Below are 23,096 nucleotides of genomic sequence, written 5' to 3' on the forward strand. Positions count from 1 at the left end.
AAACTTTTCTTCCCACGGCAAGGGGAGGCTGGCGGTGTCTGGGGGGCTGCTCCTCAGCCAACGCCGGAGCTGCGTCCCAGTCTTCGACCCCGGGGCCACGCTCTGCCCGCGGCGGTGTGAACGCCTCTCGGTCCCCAGGCCCCTGTTCCCTCCCTCCTGCTTTTTAGGAGGCGGGGGAGGGGGTTCTGTTCCTCCCGCCCGCGGGTGCGCACCACCGCACTCGCCGCGCACAACACCCCCGCTCACGCACCCCCAGCCCCGCACCCCCATCCACACCCACAAGCGCGCACACACGCACACACGTACACATATACACTCTCACACGCGCGCACACACACACTAATACACACACTCACTCTCGCACATACACACACTCTCACATACACACACTCACTCTCGCACACACACACACACACACATACACACACACACACTCTCACACGCGCACACACGTGCGCGCCCGCCCAGCGGAGCGCGGTCTCCGCCCCCCGCGCACACACATACACGGCGTGCGCACACACACACACACACGACACACAAACAGTCGCGACAGACACATCAAGCGGACACCCGCGCACACGCACCCGCCCGGGCACACCGCACATCCCGCGCTCCCCCGCAGCCGCTGGCGGCCCCCGCCATGCGCTGAGCGGAGCCGCGGCCCCGCAGCTCCCAGCGCCGCTGGTCCCGCCCGCGGCGTGGGGGCGGCCGCCGGGCGCGGTCGCGGCGCGGAGCCGGATCCCCGCGAGCCAGAGGTGCAGCAGCCCGCGGAGGCCGGCGGGCGGGCAGGAGGCTGAGACAGCCGGACAGGCAGGCAGGCAGTCGGAGGGAGACGAGGGACGATTTGGACATGCTCATTCTCGGGCGCTTGGTTGCCTGCATCCAGCTCATCTGTATCCTCAGAGTGGGTGAGTGATCTCTGCATGAATTCATTTTCGGGCTTCGGAGCAACTTTTCTCCCCGGGCTCCGGTGGGGTCCGGTTTTGGTCTCTCTGATCCCTTTTACTTGGATATACAGGCGCAGTCCGTGCCTGTTCCACGCGGAGAAAACACGCTGTCAACACCACGGGTGGGAGCATTTCTCCTATCCCTTTTCCCTCAGCCGCCGGGCTCCGAGGATGCGCGGTACCCCACGCCACCGCCGGCGCTGGCGGGCTGCTCCGAGCGGGGCTCGCCAGCCCGCGCTGCCTCTGCTCCCCCAGCGTGCCCCCCGAGCCCTCGCCGGGCTCCGGCCCCGCGGGGGAGGCACCGGGTGTGCGCCGGTGACAGGGGGACAGAGGGAATCCTTGCCCAGCAGTGCTGACATCGATCATCTCTGGGGACGTGGGATGTGAGATGTTACTTTAAGGTCTCGCATGAACTGTTCCGGAGGGAAGGGGATGGTGCAAAATTTCTCCTTAATAAGGACTCGTTCTCCCTGAACCGGTAACCTCAGTGGTTGCCCTAAACCGTACAAAATACGAGTCGTTCATTCACGTGGGACCCCGCATACAGAATATGGATTCATATATAAATGTTAGTAGGACTGCTTACATAACCAAATTCATTTTCAGCTCATGCAGACCTATGCAACTGGAGCGCATCCTAAAAATCATGCAGTTCCCTGTTACATGATAAGATGGTTATTATAACCAGTGTGAGTCACTTAATGCTGCTAGAAGTGCTTCATCAAATAAACACTAGCAGCTTTTGTGGTCGGGTTTGTATACTGTTGAATGATCGTTTTGAATTTATAAGTTCTAATTAAATAGAACACTAGAATATACCAGTTGGCTGCTTAGATTTAAGTATGAGGAACTTGGGAGCTTTACCTCCTTGTGTACAAAACCAGTTTTACAATAGGTCTGCGGTGACAAAGTAGTCACTAACCTACATTTGTCACCCAATAGGTGGAGCTGCTTCTGAAACCATGCAGCTCTATAAACAAAGATCGGGGTTAGGTTTCACTCTCAGTGGAAGCAGTTTTGTACCAAGTTCTGCTAGTTAGGGAAAACTACTTTTTTATTTTATGGGAAAAATGTTTTTGCCTCTTTTCAGAAAATACTGCGGAATGATTCGACTATAAACATGATGAATGTAACAGATCTAAAATGTATCATATTCGTAAGGGCATTAATAACATTTTAATGTCACTTTTAAACTAACCTATTCCTAAAAATAGGGTACTTGCTCCAATTCTCTTACTTCAAATAATTCTCTTATACTATGGCAAAGAATGGCCTGTTATAAAAATTTTGATAAGTTTTAATAATGTCTTTCTTACATTGACAACCTGTTTCCTAAAATCAGATGTACTCCCAAGTCTGTTTAAAGGAAAAAAAAAAATAGCAGGTAATTTTACATGTGTGTGGAGGTATATGAAAATGTTTGAGAACAGATCAAGTATACGATAATATCATAATGTAATACAACTCAAATTTGGGAAAGACATTCCCTATTCAGGCGATCCTATCACACTGGAAGCAATGCAAGACATAAACATAATTACATAACCTTTTTTGTTTGTTTGTTTTAAATAATTTCATCTAGCATCTTATTAGAAATAAGCTAGTTTTATGTAATATAATGTTTGGGTACTTGTTGTGCATATGTACATTATATTCATGAATTTACAAGATCTGACAGGATGGGAAAAGGTTTTCTATTCATACATAAGATTTAAGTGCAGCTACTTTTTGTTTCTCTAGACAGATACACTATTGGTTTCAAACCTGACCTGGAGGGGACCCCCTTTCTAGATGTGATGGATTGATTTGGTCTCAGTGGTGCAGCCTTCTGAAGGCTCATGAGCTACACTTGTCAGTGTGTTCAACAGTATGATTGTTTCCAAGAATGAATAGCCTGTGCAGGCTATTAGATTGATCTAATCAGATTTCATTTGAATATGTTCCTGTTTGATTACCTCTCTATAACAAATATGGGATGATACGATAACATTGGTTCATAGAAACAAATACTTAGAATCCTGATATCATTTTCTTCTGTGTATTTTGTTTGGGTTTTTTTTTTCATAAAATATAAAATAAATTATTGCATACCACCAAGGAATGGTTCCAAGGGTTTGGTGAGAGAGAGCTGGATGGGACTGTCTGGCTCTTACCATTAAATATTTCTGGTGCAGAAGAAACCAGACCCAGGCTCTGTGAATGGATTGGTGCTGGAGAGCATGGCAATCTGCCTTGGCATTGTGGAGCTGATGCTTATTAGTGTGAGGCTAGGCAGCATGTAGATCCCAACCTCATTTGCTTCTAGTTTCAGAAAATGTTGTTGAGTCCTTAGCTGGTCTGGTACAGAGCTTTATCAGTGGTCCTTCCCAGGGAATCTGACTGGGAGATTTCTGTTGACACTGGGAGATTCATCAGGGAAATCTGTCTCGTATGTGTCCAAAAAAGACAAGGCAGCCAAGTCGTCCTCACTGAGGAATAAACTGTTAGAGCAGATGGAGGCAGAAAGTTTTTCTGGGAATGACGAGACAGTGACAGTTCATTCTTTGCCTTACTGAAGAAATGCTTAGGAGCTTAATTCTAATATCCCTGCTGAGTTATGAACAGCACCTTCCTTCACAGTGCTACTGAAGCCAAGGAACTTGATTGCATCAAGTACTGTTGTAATTATTTATGGAGCAGGGTATTATCTGAGTACTCTCAGTGAGTGCTGTTCAGTGAAGTCCAATGAAACCTGTGGAGTGAGATGCTATTCAGCCACAAATAAGAGCTCATAAGAAATCCTATGCCATTGCTTGTGAATGTTACTGTGTGGTTAGAGATTTCCTATTAAGTTCTTTCTTTTACTGAGATTAAAGGGGGAAAAACCCCAACCCTACATGGACAATCCACTTGGCTTTTTTACATTTTTATTTTAAATGAGAAATTTAGGAATCTGTACTCTTCAGCCTGCATGTATCTCAGACTGAAGATGCTCTTTGAAAATCTGCCCTGGCTTGCTGATGTGTTCCATATAACCTGAAAGTCAATGAGGTGTGCCCTTTTTGTGCCTTTTGTTGCACTGTTCCTATGGAAATAATATCTGGAGCCTTTTCAATAAGTAGACTATTTATGAATCTGTGTAGGCAAGAAAATGTTCATAGAAAAAGGAACATATTTTAACAAATTAGACTGTAATTGTGGTTAAATTTGAATCAAAGATGTGTAAATATTTAGGCAAGAGTTAAAAATATTGCATGTTTTTATTAGCAAAATGTATGGGTAGTTTCCCCAAAAAAAGTAAAAACTCTCTCTAGAATTAGCTAATCTGCATCCTACTGCTGTCACTGTCCAGCCTCAACCAGGGTTTTGCCTTTCAAAATGCAGCTCATTAATCTACGAATTGCTTAATTAGTTATGTCTCAGTTTAATTTCTCACTATCGAGAAAAGATCTCTTGTTTTTAGTTTGTTTCTGGCATCCCTGTGCCATGACTTCATTTACACAAAGATGGTAATAATTCCCTAAATATTCTTATTTTTCTTACACAACTGACATCAGGACACTATTTCCAAGCTGTCAGGCAGCATGCACCTCACTATTGACATGAAAACAACTTCTCTGCACTATTTACTGGAGGATAACTACTAAAAATTATGAGAATCTAAAGTAGAGCATCCCTTTGGCTTGCTAAATCCAATCACATTTTGTGTTCATTCTCATTTCCACTCAGTAAGCCCTTAGACTATTAAAGGACTGTGGGATCAGATCCTTCTTTTTTGCACTGATCTCTTATTTTGGCAATATTTTTGTAGGCCAGTTATTTGGTACATTTAAAACTGAATTACATCACAGTAATATTAATGTGTACTACTTCTAATGCTTTAGCACATTTTATGCTTGAGATTATATGTTCCTATGGATGATGATACAGAGCTCCTATGGAGACATTTAATCCTGCCATATCTAAAACATAAGAGCTGAAACAGAAAACGAGAATTTTAGAACCTATTTATTTTCTACTTTGACCACCTATATTGTGGCCATATATATGTTATTCATTTTTGTACCACAGAGATTTATATGTATCAAAATATAAATATACAGTATGGATTTATTTTGGGTTCAAATACTGGCAGGTATGAAAAGTGACAAAATTAACGGCATTTTAAAATTAATGTCAGTTTAGCCAAATATTTACTTAGCACACTAGTCATCTGTAAGACATATCTAAAATAATTATGGGGTTTTCAACATGGAATCAATACAATTTATAAGGAGAGTTTTTTTAATTGCATTTGGCCTTACTTCATCTCTGAATTTACCCTTCTATCTGGATTCCTGGAGAGAAACTAAATAATATGTATAAAACTAAGATGGTAATTTGAAAATATTATCATTATAATCTCTATTGTAAATTAGGATGTTAATTTATGAAAATAGGCGCTTGCCCATTTCTTAAGGAAGGCTATTCCCTAGATATTCAGTGCTCATCATTTAAGGGACCACTTCCCACTATGAGATCTCTAATTAGGAATTTAAGGGTGAACAGATTCTGTTCTTTCCCTGACAATTTCAATTCCTCTTCAAATGTTCTGTGCTTCTCAGTATTCCCCGTAGGGCCTGGAAGTCTGTGGCAGTTCCGGAGCCCCCAGCTCCCATTTAACAGCTCAGTTCTCACAGCTTCTTGCACCATTTATGTGGCTTTCCTGTACAAGACATCCTTTGGCTATTCAATAAGCTTCTTTTCCCATAAAGACAAAAGTTACCTTTTTGAATACATGTCAAGCCTTCTGTATTAGAAAGATGAATCTACAGGAAGAAAAGGACTTACAGTATTAAATAAACAAGATCCACTAAATGAAAGATAGCAAATATTTCAAAGAGGCTGGGACTATAAATGAAACTTGGCTCCTTCAGGTTGTTGAGGAACTGCTGGCGGCAGAGTACTTTTGTAGGAAGGTATGGTGCAGGTTGCTTGTTGAATACAAATTACTGATGTTGGTCCATTCAGTCTTGAGGCTAAACTGGAAATAACTGGAAATTTTAGAAACATGGTGAGGGTTTATTTGCCTCACTGGCTGGTAATTATGGTGCTATCTGATAGAGGTGAAATAATAGACTTTTTAAGTAAAGCAGACTGAGTGTGAGAGTGTCAGATTATTCTAGACAAGGCATGTCTCTCAGAAGCTCCTATTGCCTTCTACATCTTGCCCACACTTGACTTTGGTTTTCTTGCATCCATTGGAAGTAGCTATATTTCACCCTACAAATCAGTATTTTTCACTATTGTTTGAAGACCCCAGGAGCTATTGTTTGAGTTAGTTAATTTCAGAAATCATTATTGTGGTGAAAGTCACAAGGATGGTGAAAGTACTGTCCTACATCTGCTGAGGAGCCCTTGGCAATGGAACTAGGATGCCTGTGGAACTTAGGTGTCTAAACCCAAAATTTTAATCAAAAGGTTCCCTGACTCAGCTCATACCTTGATGGCTTCCAGGAAGTTTTCAGGCAGCTATAGTTCCTCTCCTCATGTGCCTTACCTGACCTTATGGTGTGCATCTCAGTGCCTCTTTCACTCCAAAGTCTCACTGGATCCACATGCAAATGTCCTTTCAGGTGACTTTCCTGAACCTTATGTCAGTAAGGCTTCCCTAAATATCTGCTGACAGAATCAGGTGTCTTGATCTGGCTGCTGCTACTTCTCTTCGGGACAAAGGACAAGGTGGTGGCTGTGCCACCTTCTCATGTTGTAGCCCAGCCACTGAAGTCTTTTACCCAGATAGTCTAGAGAGAAGGCCTGATCTGGGATAAAGGGATTTGAACCATGTCTTCTGTCTCCAGACATTAGGTTTTGTCAAATGAGAAGACTTTTCATACTTGTGTAATATGAAGCAATTTAGCTTATTTTTTTAAATGAAAAAAATAATAATTGTGAGGATTCTGAGCAAAATCTTGAAAGAGGGTTGCTAAGCAGTTGGAAACCACATCTATTTCAGGAGATTTTGGAGCCAGAAATGGAACCTGGGAAACTTTGCAAGAAAATTTTCTAGCATATAAGTTTGCCTTTTTCTCACTGTTCCTTAAGCATCCACTTCAGGCTTCTGAAGCAAGGATTCTGAATTAGTACGATGCTACAGCAAGATTGGAAATATGAGTTCTTGTGCCTCCTTCTACTCAGAATTTCATTATCTACTTGCTGGATACAATGCATAAATCACTACCCCTGCCTTTTCTCTGGTTGTGCTCCAAAAAATATCAGATTTTGCTCATTTAATAGTTCCAGATACTTATTTAAAGAAGGGCACTCTAGGATGCACTTTTGAAAGACTAACCTCTCTCACAGGTGACAAAGTTCGAATGTTTTCTCACCAACTCAGCATTTTACATCAGCTGTCCTGGTCAGCTGAGTACCATTTGGGCAAGCCAGTTGCTTGTTACTGCACTCAGCTGCTTAGATCCCCTAAAGGCAGTGGAGCAGCCTGAACTTCAAGATACTGGAGCCTGCTGTTATTGCCTGGCACATGGGTAATTGTCTTAAAGCTGTCTTATTCTTGAGTTTTTTTCTAAGTCAAGGCTATTAGATACATCTTTTGCACCACAGTTTCAATTCAGAAGCTAAAAAATAGACTAGATGTGGTTTGGCTACTTGCCATATAAAAAGCACTATTTCTTTATCTAGCTTTTTACAGCATTCAGGTGACATGTTTGGTTTTTTTTTACTATCCTTTGTATTTCACTAAATGAAAAGAATGTAGTTACTTTGAAATTTTCTCTGTGATATTGAAATATTAAAGATCCTAATGTGCAGGTAGCATTCAGCAACTTATATTTCTATATGAAGCTACTAGGACTTCTCACCTGACCAATGAGAGATTTCATTAGGAGTTTTTGGGAGCACTATATCTGTCAGTAATTTGGCTGGGAATTGTTGTCCTCATTGCCAAAAAGCTTCTGCTAAATATTGGATTACCTGAAGGCTGAAATATAAAGTAGGTAACATTTGAAAAGTTACCCATTTTCACTTCCTCATTTATCTGTTTGCTGAGATAGGATAAGAGTAAAGCAGGGAAGAGGTGGTTAAACAGTGATAGGGAAAGGGCAAAATAAGAGATGTCCAGAGTACTTGTACTGTGTTAAGATCATGTTACATAAAATTGGTCTTCAAAATCTTATAAATTAAGAATGTTATAAATTAAGAATATTGCATAAAAATAAATCACATCAAATGTATCTTAATGAAAGACACGTTTTGTAAATTCTGTAACAGAATGTGACAAAGAATTCCTGACTCATTTAAAATTTTCTTGTCATGGTAAGTTCTTTAATTAGAACAGATTTTTTTTTAATAAGCTATTCAGACCACCTGAAATATTTTCCTAAAGAAAATTGAAGGATTTATTGAATTCATTGAGATTTAGACTGGGTTGTATCATAATGCTTCAGAATACACTTTTCCAAAAATAATGGCATTTTTTAAAGCTTAAAAAAAATCCTTAAAAAAGATAAATTTGTGATGTTCTTCAGGGACAGCATATACCAAAGAAAGAGAAAGCTTTTTGAAAGCTACAGCAAATATTTTGAGGAAAAATAAGCCTTTAAAATCCGCATTTAAAAAAAAGACTTGATTCTTCAATTGCTTTATATGCTGAACTCCATGATTTCAGCAGAAGTTCCCAAAAAGAAAAACATCTGCTTGCTGAGACTAAATAGCTAATTATCAGAGTAACAGCTGGCTTTATAAAAGGGGCCTAATATTGCTCTGGGCAATTTTTCTTCTGGCACCATCCCCAAACTGACCAACTGTGTTTGATCTATTTCTAGTCACTTAGAAAAGTCATTTGGTTTCAAGTGTATGACAGTTATTTCTTTCAGTACCTTTTGTAAGTCTTATTCTGATAGGCATGTCTAAGTACGATAACTAACAAATTTGTCAGGCTGGGACTTCCTGGGTGGCCTGAGAGTCTTCTTCCAGCTTCTTGGAGCACTCTAGTTGTTGTCTGTGATAAGTCATTCCCAATGGTGCCCTGGCCACACAACCCGTCCACCTGTCATTTGCACAGAGTTTGGGGAGAGTCTTGTGTGATCTGTGCCTACCTCTTTCTTCATATCTTTGAGTTTCGGTTACTACCTTTGCATTCCATGTATCTTGCAATGTTGCAGAAAAACTGACTTTCTGTTTGTTTTTTGAGTTTTTCTAACACATTTTGAGTTAAAAAAAAAAAAACCAAACCAAAAAAAAAAAAAAAAAGCATGTCTCTGAGGACATGGCACAGCAGTTTGTGCAGCCAGGGGAGGCAGACAGGGATGCAGGTTTCCTCCTGCTAGTGGGATTTTTAGTTTGTTGTTTGTTGTGTTTTGTTGGTTGGTTGGTTTGGGATTTTTTGTCAGTAATGGTTTTTACATGATAAAAAAACTGCAGTTAGTAATAGTGTACATAGCAAAATAGAACCCTCCAAAAAGGATGTGTCTGTCCAGACCCCTTCCTCTGACAGAGTGTTTGAGCCTTTCTGTGGTACCAGGGGGCATTGCAGGAGAAGCCTGCCTCAGGTGTGAACAGGTGAATGATCTCCTTTCACTGGTGGCTGAGCTTAGGGAGGAAGTTGAAAGACTAAGGTGTAATAGGGAAATTTAAACAGAAATAAATTGGTGAGGTTCAGCCCTTCCATCCTTGAGGGAGGCCCACCAGGAGTCAGAGAGCTCCCATGCCTCCCAGTGCCAGGCAGTAGGAGGACACCAGGTAGATGAAGGGGATTGGAAATAGGTCCCTACTCGGGGAGGTAACAAAAATTCCTCCCAACCCCCATCCCCAACCCAGGTGCCACTTCAGAATAGGTATGAACCCCTGAATCCAGAGGGTCTGACAGATGATGTAGAAGAAAATTATCTGCCCAGTGAGCCTCCCAGTCACGCTTCATGTGTCAGAGAGATCACCACCTCTGACATTAAAAAGAAAAGAAGGGTAGTTGTAGTGGGTGATTCCCTTCTGAGAGGAACAGGGGGCCCCATATGTCGAGGGTCTCTTGCCTCCCTGGGGCCGGGTATGAGATATTACCAAGAGACTCCCTGGGCCGATTCAGTCCTCTGATTATTACTCACTGCTGAAACTCCAGGCTGGCAGTGATAAGATTGAAAAGAGGAGCATCAGGGCAATTAAAAGGGACTTCAGGGCACTGTGTCAAATGCTTAATAGGGCAGGAGCTCAGGTAGTGTTCTGCTCAGTCCCTCTGGTGGCAGACAAAAACTATGAAAGAAATAGAAGACCACACACTATCAACACCTGGCTCAAGGGTTGGTGTCATCAGCAGACTTTTGGGTTCTTTGATCATGGGGCAATGTTTTTGGTACCTGGCCTGCTGGAACTGGATGGGCTCCATCTCTCTGTTAAGGGCGAGCTTGCAAAGCCGCTGTCCATCATTTACCAACAGTCATGGCTCATTGGTGAGGTTCCAGATGACTGGAAGCTGGCCAATGTGATGCCCATTCACAAAAAGGGTGAGAAGGAGGAGCCTGATAATTATAGGCCAGTTAGCCTGACCTCAGTACTTGGTGAGGTGATGGAACAGTTTATTCTGAGTGTAATCACACAGCACTTACAGGATGGCCAGGGTATCAGACCCAGCCAGCATGGGTTTAGGAAGGGTAGGTTGTGTCTGACCAACCTGATCTCCTTTTATGACCAAGTGACCTGCCCAGTGGATGCAGGAAAGGCTGTGGATGTTGTCTGTTTGGACTTCAGCAAGGCCTTTGGTTCTGTCTCCCACAGCATACTCCTGGAAAAACCGGCAGTCCATGGCTTGGACGGGAGCACTCTGCTGGGTCAGGAGCTGGCTGGATGGCCGGGCTCAGAGAGTGCTGGGTGAGCGGTGCTGCATCCAGCTGGTGCCTGCTCATCAGTGGTGTCCCTGAGGGGTCTGTGCTGGAGCCAGTTCTGTTCAGTATCTTTATTGATGACATGGAAGAGGGTATTCATTCTCTCATTAGTAAATCTGCAGACGACACTAAGCTGGGAGCATGTGTCGATCTGTTGGAAGGTGGGAGGACTCTGCAGAGAGACCTGGAACAGTTGCATGGATGGGAAGAGCCCAATAAGATGAAGTTTAATAAGTCCAAGTGCCCAGTCCCGCATTTTGGCCACAATAACCCCCTGCAATGTTATAGGCTGGACAGTGCCCAGGCACAAAGGGACCTGGTTGTACTGGTGACAGCCGGCTGAACATGAGCCAGCAGTGTGCCCTGGTGGCCAAGAAGGCCAAGGGCATCTTGGCCTGTGTCAGCAATAGTGTGGCCAGCAGGAGCAGGGAGGTCATTCTCACCCTGTACTCAGCTCTGGCGAGGCAGCACCTTGAGTGCTGTGTCCAGTTCTGGCCCCTCACTTTGGGAAGGACGGTGAGACGCTGGAGCGTGTCCAGAGGAGGCAACGAGGCTGGAGAGGGGCTGGGAACACAAACCCTGTGAGGAACGGCTGAGGGAGCTGGGGGTGTTTAGCCTGGAGAAAAGGAGGCTCAGGGATGACCTTATCACTCTCTACAACTCCCTGGAAGGTGGCTGTGGTCAGGTGGGGTTGGTCTCTTCCTCCAGGCAACAACTGACAGAATGGGAGGACACAGTCTTAAGCTGTGCCAAGCGAAATATAGGTTGGATATTAGAAAAAAGTTTTTTATGGAAAGAGGGATAAAGTACTGGAATTGCCTGCCCAGGGAGATGGTGGAGTCACCATCCCTGGATGTGTCTAAAAAAAGATTGGATGTGACACTCAGTGCCATGGTTTACTTGAGGTGTTAGGACATGTGTTGGACTCAATGAGCTTGAAGGTCTCTTCCAGTCTAGTCATTCTGTGATTCTGTGATTACAGTAGTGGAATTCTGAAAAGTGTTTCCAATATGGGAGCAAAAGGCCAACCTGTTTTTCTGGTGTTTTTTTTTTATTTTTCTTGTAATTGTAGAGTACTATGTTTTATAAGAGCCTGTGGCACCTGAAGCAGGAGAGAACCCTGTCAATGATCTAGGAGTTCCTGTCAGTGAGTAGCATGGCACAGTTTCAAACTGTGCAAAAAAAAAAAAGAAAACTGAGCAGTGTGCATCTGGCTGTGCCAACCAGCTGCACACCAAAACAACACAAACCAGTCATTCCTCATGGTGGACTGGTACATTTGTAAGCTGAGGTACTGAGTGCTCACTTAGCATCTCAAGCACCTCTCAGCATTTCAAAATACGTACAGTAAAAGAAGAATATAAATAGGAGGCTATATATCGTAAATACAATATAAAATCATGAGACTTAAAAATTTACATTTTGAGTTTTGTTTTTTTTTTTTGAGGCTGTTGACCATTTGCTGTTTTAAATAAGATTACCTATAGAAATACAAGGTAAGAAACCTCCTTTAAAGGAAAGTATTTTAAATTGCTCATGTGGCTGTATGACATCAGGAGCAAGAGGCAGAGTTAAAACACTAGCCAGTTGAAAATCTTAGAGAACTGGCAGTGTTCTCACTCTCACACCTGATACAACCATAGGAGATTTCATTTTATTTCAGTGTCAAATTTTGCATTGGCTGAATTCTGAGAGTATTCTCAGGCTCATCTGCCCATTACTCATTAGTCCTCTCCACGTCCACCTCTCGTATTCTCATATAAATGGTTTGGCCTCTCTGTCAGCCTCATTTCTCACTACATGCACATTTTGCCAAAGAAATAGGCAGTTACATGGTAGTTTGCTCACGTAAAATTACTCCAGCAATTTTGTCAGGGTTCTCCTTGCCTGGTTTCTGCACCCCTTTTAAAGTGAAATTCTTGCATACCTGATGCAATTCTTTTTCCCTGTTTGTTCCTCCTCCTTTATTTGGGATGAAGAAAAAAGGATTTCTGTTTTGCTTTCTGCTTTCTCTATATGGTAAAAAATAAAGCAAACATAAATCAATATGTATTAGAACTAACCAAACACTAGGTAAAAAATGTAAATTCTTTATTTTGTTTCTCTGTGAGTTTTATTTTCTGCACTGTCGCCTAATCAGCTAGAAAGGTGTATTTTTTTGTGTGTCTTGATGAGAGATAGAAAAGATTTCTGTGTTTAGAAGTTGTGTATGTATTTGACCAGTGTCAAGACAGTATTACATTCAACACAATTCTTCCAGGAATACTTAGACTAGAAATTATTCCTTTAATCCATTAGCGAAAAATACCTCCATTAAAAATTCCTGAGGATTATGCAAAGATATCCTTTAATCTGAGTATTTTCAGTATTTTCTGGTTTTTGCAATCCACAGTGGGGTTTGTAATGCATGAATCAGCAGACAAAGTATGTTTCCATGTGGCAGTAATCAACTCTTCTGTATGGGAAGTTCCAAACTTTTTGTGTGAGTGGTAAGACTGTGACACAAAATTTTCCAATGATTTATCTGAGCAGTGGCTGTCCTCATGAAAACAAGGGTTTAGATTAGATATTAGAACAAACATCTTCAGTGAAAGGGTGATCAGGCATTGAAACAGGCTGCCCAGGGAGTGCTGCTCCTGGGAGTGTTGAAAAAAAAAACATGTGGAGGTGGCACTAGGGGATATGATAAAGTGATGGACTTCATGGTTGGACTGGAGCAGCTTGGAGGTCTTTTCCAACATTAAGGATTCTGTGTTTCTGTGAAAAATGATAACAGGAACAGATATGCCCTATTGTTAGGAATATGTGTCAATCTTACATGACCCAATTACCTTTTGCAACTATCAGTTTACTGTAGAAAAAGAGATTAATCTTAGTAAAACATATTGCAAGTGCACTTTAGAGCAGATTAAAAATATCCTTATTGCCCTGCTAAATGGAAGAAGACAGGTTCAGCTAAATCTGCTGAAGCTAATAAGACAGTGATGAAAAAGAAATAGTTTCAGGTTACGTGCAGTCAAGTGAAATACAGGAAACTGTATATGGAGCAACCAGAAAATCAAGTCCTGGTTTTGGTGAATAAGGTGATATGAGTTAATCAGCTTTTTCTAATATGATCTACATATTCTATCACAATTGTAAAGAGTGCATTTGAAAAAAACTGTAATACAGGTTTTCATGGTTTGCTTCATGGTTTGCTTAGTTAAATAATTCTTGGATGTGCAAGAGCTTTTCGAAACACATGTAACCCTGAAATCTGCTGTTCAATTGAAAGCAGCAGGAAATTCAACCTACTCTGAGTATGATTAAACCAAAGATGTTTCATCATCTTGCAGTGGAACTCAAAATGCTGGGGGTGCATAGACTGGGACTCACAGCAGCCAGCATGCCCTTTACTGGGACATGGAATCTTGACTGGTAAAATAAAGATCAAAATGTGAAAAGGATAACTAACTGGGACATGCTTCTCAGGGACACATATTGGGAATAATTATGCTGACACATCTTGTTTAGATGGCTAGATATGTGGAATTCACAACTGTTGATCTTACTACCCCTAAACCAGCTATATGATGCTGATACTGGACACTTTCCATCATCATCTAATAATACAATATTTGCCAAAGAAACAGGAGATGGCAATCCTAAACATTTCCCACATAGTGAGATTTGAACCAGAGCTGTGGAGGGCAATATGATCCACAGTATGACAGAGCACAGCAGCTGGGGATGGGCAACACTGCTGATCTGTACCAGGCTGAAGATCTGAATTGTAGAAAAGTTTGAAAGAGGAAACCAAACTATCCAGTCCAATGGGTGGGATAAGGTGGTTGAGTGTAGCATTTCCAGGTACTAGACTACATCTTTGCCCTCTCTTCTTCACTGCATCCCTGCTACCCTGCTCCAGAGCAGCAGCTGCTGCTGTGTGTGAGCAGCAAATCCTGAGCAGCAAATCCCTTGCTCATCTAGCTGCTGTGGCTCCTTGCTAACTTTTCCCTCTACACCCCCACACCACTGTCACTCTGTGGCTGCAGTAGGGATCTCTCTACTGGAATGGACACAAATGTGCATTTGGCAGCCTGAACTGCTGGAAGGGCCGCTCTGCCATGGGCAGTGGGCAAGAAAATACCTTCTGTAGGTTGGTTTAAAGGCTTGGGTCAGCAGTTGGCCCATGCTGGGTTATGTCTGTCATAAAAGTAGTGATACATGGAATTCCAGACCCTGCCTTTTATCTAGCTCCTATCCCATGTAAAACCATCAGGATTTCTGTTGTCTCCTGTAGTTTTGAACCCTGATGAAGAATGCTGCTATTATCTCCTGGTCAGGTGCTCATTCTGGTGCTTATCTAGGTGTTCTGGGCATCTCTGAATAGTCATCTGCTTATCCTGCACCCATGAAGTCTCTGAATCTTTCAGTCTTGGACCAGTTGCTGCTTTTGTTGTGTTGCAGAAGGTGAACCAGTTAGGCACAAAAGTGCATTGTAACCTCCCAGAAAAGCCTGTAGCTGTGTCGTTAGTCTGTGTAAGGAGCATGTGCATTTGCACCACCCCTGTTGAAATAACAGGAGGTTTTTCTGCCACAGGCAGGTATGGCAGCTGAATGAGCAACTGTGCAGTGCCCTGGAAGAAAACACAGCATGTGCTCCTTTTTGTAGCAAATCAGATGCTTTAGATGGCATAGAGACAGCAGATGCATTTCCCTGAGCTTCCCTAAAGCCCCTCATCTCCAAGGCTTTCAGCTGAGGTGAAGCATGTTATACTGCTGCCAGAATAGTCAAAACCTTAAAGGCTTAGTCAAACCTATAATTAATTAATGCTTGTGTTAGACTTAGTGCTCATCTAGTGAGATATATTCTAAGTCTGTTGCTAATGATTTTAAATCTATGAAGCAACTTCCTAAAACCCTTTAAAATTGGCAATTATAATGTTCTGTCTTACATGAGAAAGCTTTGATCACTCCAGAGCAGGAAATAAATGCATGACTTAAACTGGAGAGATTCAGTGACAGAACAGCAGCAAACTGTGAAATACAGTGGCATGGCAGAGAGCCAGAGGAAGATTTGCTGTTGCTCCTTCCAAAACTCAGTTTGAAGTCATTTCAGTATTTCTGTGTTGCATAAATGACTGTGAAAGTCCAAGGAGGTCTGCAGTTGCATGTGCTTACAGTCTGAAGATAAAACTTAATTGAAGAATTATTGCTTTCATTTTATGTTCATTTTTTTTTAATTCCTATGCAGTTACAAGGGTACATTCTGACACAGCTCTAGAAGTGAACCTAATGAAAATCTGGCTTGTTCTGTCACAGGTACTTAAATGTGATTAAAAAAAAATAGGTGTTAAATGTATCTGAAAGCCTCTTGTTTTCTGTTCAACAGAAGGAATACTTTGCAGAGAAACTAACTAAACTAACTAGCCCACTCTAGAAGCTTCATTTTTGCTCTGGTGTTTTCTGAGAGAAAACATGTGAGGCTATCTTCTGTGCTTGACTAATGCTTGTTGTGGCTTTAGCAATGCCATCCACCAAACTGTTTTCCTAACCTACTCAATTTTTAATGAAATCATTAAAATTAAGCAGGTTCTTAGGTATAAAGCAGTCTGGTATTTGCTTGTAAACTTTTTACTCTTCCTCAAATAACTCAGTTATTAATGTGTAGAAGAGAGAAAATAAGAACATTTTAAGAAAATAAAAATGCATTCTAAAAAGACTCTGCTTTTAAGGATGATGAGGTCTTTTTAAGCTACTGTACTGCTGTCACCTGCATATAATAAGCACCTGTTGGAGGCATCTTCAGAAACTTTTACTTACTTTGATTAATTGCATAATAAATTTTCCCTAGTGGCTGTTAGATTAAGTGAAAAATGCTACAAGTTGCTTCTTGAAAGAGCAAATTTTATTGTAATGGGTTTATATCATAATAAAATAAATTTACATCCAAGTAAAATGAGGGAGAAGAGGTCTCTCTCTCTAATTGTCCATAAGCTTTCCACTGAGGGATTAAATGTTAGCACTGTGCCTATTGATGCAGTACTAGTACACTTCCAAAATTTACAAACATTAGGGAAATTTATAACTGGTTATTGGAAACACAGCCATTTAAAATACACAATGTATTTATTTCATTGCATGCAATATATTTATTTCATTGCATGCACAGATATGAATCCTTTAACTGGGCTTTTATATGTGTTGGATATTTATAAAAAAAAGAGATCTCAGGTTAAACTGACATTTGGAGATGCTGTATAATCAGGGAATTTTTACCATTTATTATTTATGTATTGACAACATTTACGTGCATCTGTCAGTGACCAGGGTTTCATTGCATGATGTACCATTTGAACACAGAGCAGGAATATGACACCTGCTCTAAGGAATTTAGAAATAAAATAGCATACAGAAAGAGAAGCTAATAGCATAGGAGAGCAGGGGCTGCCCGGACAGAGAAAATGGGTATTACTGCTAAGAAAAAGTAATATGTTAATATAAAAAGCAGTTTAGTTGGTGAAGCAGCAATTTGTCATCTTTTCTAGCTGTTCCTATGGGTACCAGTTTTCAAAGAGGTATTGAAGAGGTCTGTCTATGTTCTACATCTGTAAGGTAGAGCTAGTAGTACTTTACTCAAAGGTATTTTGTATGAACATGAGCATGTTCATTTCTGAAGCTCTTTGAAGAGTAAAAAGGTTGGCTCGAAGTCACAGGTGGCAGTGTCCCACTGTGAGGAGGTTGTGCAGGGAGCCTCTGCAGCCTCTGAGGACCCAAGGCACACATGAAGGCAGCTCTGTTTGCAGTTCCCTGGCATCCCTGGTGCAGCCCCTCGTGCTGTGTCAGTGCCAGGCAGCACTTTGAGGTGAGGAGAAGCATTCACCTGGAGACATGCTGTGTCCTGATGGTTCAATAGGCAGCTGAAAATCATGAGACCTTGGAACTGTACCTGGCAGTATCAACTCGAGCACGTCATTTTACCTTCTTTGCTTGTTTGCTTTCTGCAAAGCTGAGATGATATACCCAAACTTTCTGACATTGGTTCAGGAACAAAAGTACTGCATGCTTACAAGACGTAGACATAGTACAGTGTGCACACGGGCGTGTGAGCAGCCGAGGTGTGCTGCTTTGGGTGTGAAAGGGAGCCCTTTCAGCCTGTGCACAGCCTTCCTAATGGTGTATGGCTTCACTTAGGGGAGACTGCATGGACATTTACACCTGAAAACATGAGTCAAAACAGCTGATCTGAACATTTATCTAGTGGTGGATTGTCTCTGATCATGATCCTAAATGGGGGTTCTCACCACTGCTACCCTGAAGCTATGGGCTGCAACAAGATCTCATACCTCACGGTCCCTGAATGTCAGCATGGAGAAAGGTGGGACTATCAGGTAGGCATTTGCTGTGTAAAACAAAGCTCCAACATCTCACAAAAGGAACGATTACACTGAATACACAGTGATGCCATTGATGTTATTTTATCTAATTGCTGTAATGTGGTATTCTTCTGAAGCCTGGTAGTATGCTGAAACACACTGAAAGTTGGCTTTTCCTCATGTGTAGCAGTCAGTAAAGCTTGGGTCCGTGTGTCGTGTTTGATGATAATAAAAATAATTTTACTCTTTATCCTGTGTATTTTTTCTTCATGTATCATTCTTCATGCTACAAAGGTAGCATGTGAGCACAGCTATAGGGGTGGTGGCTGTTGGCAGCTATTTTCCATTAGCTGCCATTTCAGTTCCACAAGGTCTTGCAACCCCCATTTTCTAGGTGGTGCCTGGTGCTGAATGAATGTACAGCTTTTCACTCTTATGTCCTCCATACTGTCCCTTCATGGGTTACTCTGCAGACTTCTGTGTTTGCTGCCAGTTACCACTGTCCTGACACATTCCTGTCTGCAATTCTGACTTCAGGGAGGTGATGCTCTGAATCCGTTTGTTACCTTTACTTCAGAAATAAATGTTGACTTCTAAGTTGTTACCATAAGGCCAACTACTGACATGGACAAAAGTTTTAAATTGCACAGGTGCAGTGGATAAAAGCCTACATTTCTTTGTATTCTCTCTTTTAAAAAACAGCATATGTTAAAAAATTAATTGAAGGACCATTCCAGATTTCTGATGTCTTCTGGCAAATGATAACTTGTGAGGGGAAACAATAAGAAAAGTGGTGGGTCCTATTAACAAGAGGAAGAGACTTAATGGTAGTTTCCAGAGTCTTTAGTCATTTCCAGTTTGTAGAAATCCCAGAGCAACTGAGAGAGTAAATGAAAGAAAAGAACAGCAAAGGAAAAAAATAAAAGAAAAAAAAAAGGGAAAAAGAGAAACAGGAAGGAGGAAGTGAAGAAGAGAGGGAGAAAAAAAGGAGGAGCAGTGATGGGTAGAGGGAAGAAAGAGATGCCACCTCCTGCCCACTTACCCACACTTCCACGCTGCCTTGGCCTTTGAGGTTGGCTTTCAGCCCCTCTTCTCTTCTCCCTCCTCACAGGGAACTGTATGCACTCCCATTCTCCTCCTTCTCTTTTGCAGCCCCACATCTGGGTGTGAGCCAGATTCCCTTCAGAAAATCCTACTCTTCTAGAACAGTTCTTGTCTGAGGGTAGGAGGGAATACTGCAAAGCAGATTCTGGGTAATTGTCACTCACTGCCTGTGGCAAGCATCCATATCTGAGATTATCCTATAAATTCTACTTGTACTACATGCAGCTCAAGTTCTGTGGATTTGTTGGCAATATTCCAAGTCAGTTATTGAAATAGTTGTTAAAGAGTGAGTGTTGACAGTGCTATTCAGGCTGTAACGACCGTTGTAATCTAAAAACTTCCAAGGAGCTTTATTATTTTCAAAGAGAAATGTATGTTCTTACACTGAAAGGTAATTTGGTTGGAATAATACATTTCATTTGTAATGAGTACATCCTAAACTAATGCTGCCTCATTGAACATTATTCAAACCCAGGATTTGAGGGTAAAACTCACTTCCTAAGGATGGCACACTGCTGCCTCTATGGACAGGACATCAGTGTGTGTTACAGATTAAACAGGACTACTGGTTTTCACCAAAATGTACAGACCTTTGGTATAACTCTTTGTGAAGAAACATTTGAAGGAGAGTTAAGAGCCTTGGACTTGTAAGGACTGTGTTAGGAAGAGTTTTAGCATGTAACAGGGAACAGACAGGCTGGCATGACAGTAAGTTCTTTAAGTTTTTTTTTAGAGAAAAAATATTTAGAAATAAGTTTCAGCTAAATTTCACAATTATTTTAATTGGAGAAAACAGCTCTAAATTCTTTTTGATGCAATAACTGTAATGAGTACTATTTTAAGAATCCACCCAAGGCTCTAGTCATGAAACAACATGTGCTTGACTGGGTTGCATTCACTCTATAAAATAAAACTGATGTTCTACTTGCTGCTTTAAAGAGAAAATCTCCATTCATTTTCCTCCATGCCAGAATTCCATGATGGCTGTGATAAGTATCCTAGTTTTCCATGGGAAAAAAATCAGAAGAGAAACAAGCTGTAATTACCTATGAAAAAACTAAATAAAGTAAAGAAAGAAATTGTCAGGAGAAAAGGCATACTAGTGCCTTTTTGATCAAGATTAAAAAAAAATTATTCTGCTCAATTCTAAAGTGTGTCCATAACATTTTTGATGTACATCTACTAGGTGTTACCATTTTCTGATGTACATTGTACAACGAATAAGTTTCTAAGAGCAGGCCAATACTGGGGTGTTGTGGTTTAACCCCAGCCAGCGCTAAGCCCCAGGCAGCCACTTGCTCACTCCCCTGTCAGCAGGATCATGGAGAGAATCAGAAGGATACAGGTGAGGAAAGTCATGGGTTGAGATAAAGGGAGACTGATAGGGAAAGCAAAAGCCCCACTCACAAGCAAGGCTAAACAAGGAATTTTTCCCACCTTTCCTGTGGGCAGGCAAATGTTCAGCCATCCCCAGGAGAGCAGGGGTCCGTCGCACATAGTGGTGACTTGGGAAAACAAATGCCATCACTCCAAACATTCCTCCCTTCTTCCTTCTTCCCTCCATTTGGTATACTGGGCATGATGTCATAGGGTCTGGAACATCCCTTTGGTCAGCTGGGATCAGCTGCTCTGACGGTGTCTCCTCCCAACCTCCCGTGCACCCCCAATTTCCTTGCCAGCCTGGCAAGGAAATAGCAGAGAAGGCCTTGGCTCTGTGCAAGCCCTGTCCAGCAACAACAAAAACACCTCTGTATTACCAACCCGGTGTTCAGCACAAATCCAAAACACAGCCCCATACCAGCCACTGTGAAAAAAATTAGCTCTACCTCAGCCCAAACCAGGACATAGAGTAAGAACTAGTGTCCAAGAGCTTCTCCTATGTTTAAGTGACTTGCATGCTCAGAAAGAAATTAGAAAAACATTAACTGCTACAAGTTACCATATAGCAAGCCAAATTTTAAGAGGATTGATTCCAATTACAGATGATCATCTGCTTTCTTTGATGTATAAAAATAGCCAAAACGTGGCCAAAAATGTGGTGTAGTCAGTGTTTGCATGAGAACGACCTATTGAGCATACACCAATGTAGCCTCTCAAGAGCTTAATATCTAATTCTACATCTTCTACATCTATCTTCTAGAAGTAGATATTAAAATACCAATAAAATAAAAAAATCTTTTTTCCTACAATTATATTCTGTTATTACCTTTTCTTTAAGTACAAATATAGAGTTCATAAGAAACCATACAAATTTTAGTGAACTAATAAAATTTGATCCTAATATAGATGTAGACTATATTGCCTGTATAAGAGCAGTAAGCCCATTGTTTTGGCAATAAGCCAGGCACTGCTGGATAAATTAAAATGCAACCCTTTCATCACTGCTTGATTTAGCAATTAATTGACATCAAACTAGGAAACATGCACTAGGCAGAGTACAGAATGTGATTTCTCCATATTAGTAAACTAAATTCTTTTATTGCATATCTATATAGTAGGCAGGATTAATACTAATAGGATTTCCTCTATTTACAAAAAAAAAAAAAAAATCCCTAGTCATGTTAAAGTGTTATTTTGCAGATGCATTCAGCATAGATAAGATATTCCTTCACTCTTAATATAAATATGACAACATTAATAATGACAAGCCTTGAGAAAATAAGTGTGTGACAATTAATAAAAAAAAGTGGGTTAGACATGAGGGACTTTTCTTTGTTGACGATGACAGGGCTCAACCTATAAATTACCAGTGTAAGAGGAGTATGCTGAGAAAAGACAACCATTAAGGTAAATTACAAAATCTAAATGAGACCCTGGGGACTAGGGAGATAATGATGTAAATCTAATCTGAGATGTGTGCTGAGGCACAAATGTATAGGTGAAAAGCGAAGCTTCGATTTGATACAAGAAAAAGGAAATGTTTGAGAAATGATCTGTAAGTTATATGTGACCTCAGAGAACAATTCATCCATCATTCAGTTAACTGCTGACAGCTTGCTTTCCCTGGGGAGTTAATTTGATGGCAACCACCTGCCCTTAGCTGTCATTTTGATAGGAGCTGAGAAGCTTATTGCTGCCACAATCAAGCTTTTGGCACTCACCTGGCACCCAGCATGCGCACAAATAGGTGTCTGCCACTCTGGGACAGAGAGGGCCACCAAGAGTGGACCAGAGAAATCAATGTGGCCATTAAGGACGCTCTTGGTCAGCTCCCAGCATGGCCCTAGGAAGGGCATCTGAATGCTTTGACAGCTGAGCCACCCCTCAGCCCCTGCCAGCATTGGTTCATCAGTGGCACAGGAGCCTGCCCCAGCAGCATGTGAAGGTTTGGGCCCCTGCAGCACGCTGGCCTTTGTGTGGTTAGTGCATGGGAGCAGCTTATAAAGAGCAATTAAACGTTAGGAATCTGGAAATAGGTGCGTATGAAGTAAAAGTTGGCAGGAAGGTTAAATGGACAGCTTAAACTTTCAAGCTGCAAAATACAACAATATTAACAGGAAAAATTAGGAATGAAAGGAAGGGAAGAAGAAAATTAATTAGAAGACAGCAGAATGAACTTTGGGTCCTGTTCTGATTTGACAAAGGACTTCTCTCAGAAGACTTCTGGGTTTTTTTACAAAAGCTCTGGGGTTTTTTGTACTTCAGTCTTCACATACATGCTATAGTTCTGATTCCATTTTTTCTGGAAAGAGAGCTCAAACACTCGTGAACCCTTTTGTAAAGGTACGATGATTTTGTTTTGATTTTCAGCCCAGAAGTTTTACCAATGAGGAAATAAAAATGGGCAGATACACACTCTCTGGTCTTCTGCATGTTGGCCTCAAAAGTGAATTCCTTCA

At 41.5% G+C, this 23,096-nt stretch overlaps 1 protein-coding gene across 2 annotated transcripts in view; it reads left to right on the forward strand.

The window, feature by feature from the left end:
- The first annotated feature begins 680 nt into the window (after nucleotides 1-680).
- The window catches only part of PTPRZ1 (protein tyrosine phosphatase receptor type Z1), a 133,726-nt gene continuing 111,310 nt past the window's right edge, over nucleotides 681-23,096 (forward strand). Inside the window, exon 1 of one of the 2 annotated variants that reach the window (XM_041471473.1) lies at nucleotides 681-908. In XM_041471473.1, the coding sequence (XP_041327407.1) occupies nucleotides 851-908 (58 nt within the window). In that variant the 5' untranslated portion in view covers nucleotides 681-850. The remainder of the gene's footprint in view (nucleotides 909-23,096) is intronic. The other variant, XM_041471474.1, reaches the window with a different exon arrangement.

The sequence above is a fragment of the Pyrgilauda ruficollis genome, unplaced genomic scaffold (genome assembly GCF_017590135.1).
Source record: "Pyrgilauda ruficollis isolate IOZ18807 unplaced genomic scaffold, ASM1759013v1 scaffold27, whole genome shotgun sequence".
Lineage (NCBI taxonomy): Eukaryota > Metazoa > Chordata > Aves > Passeriformes > Passeridae > Pyrgilauda > Pyrgilauda ruficollis.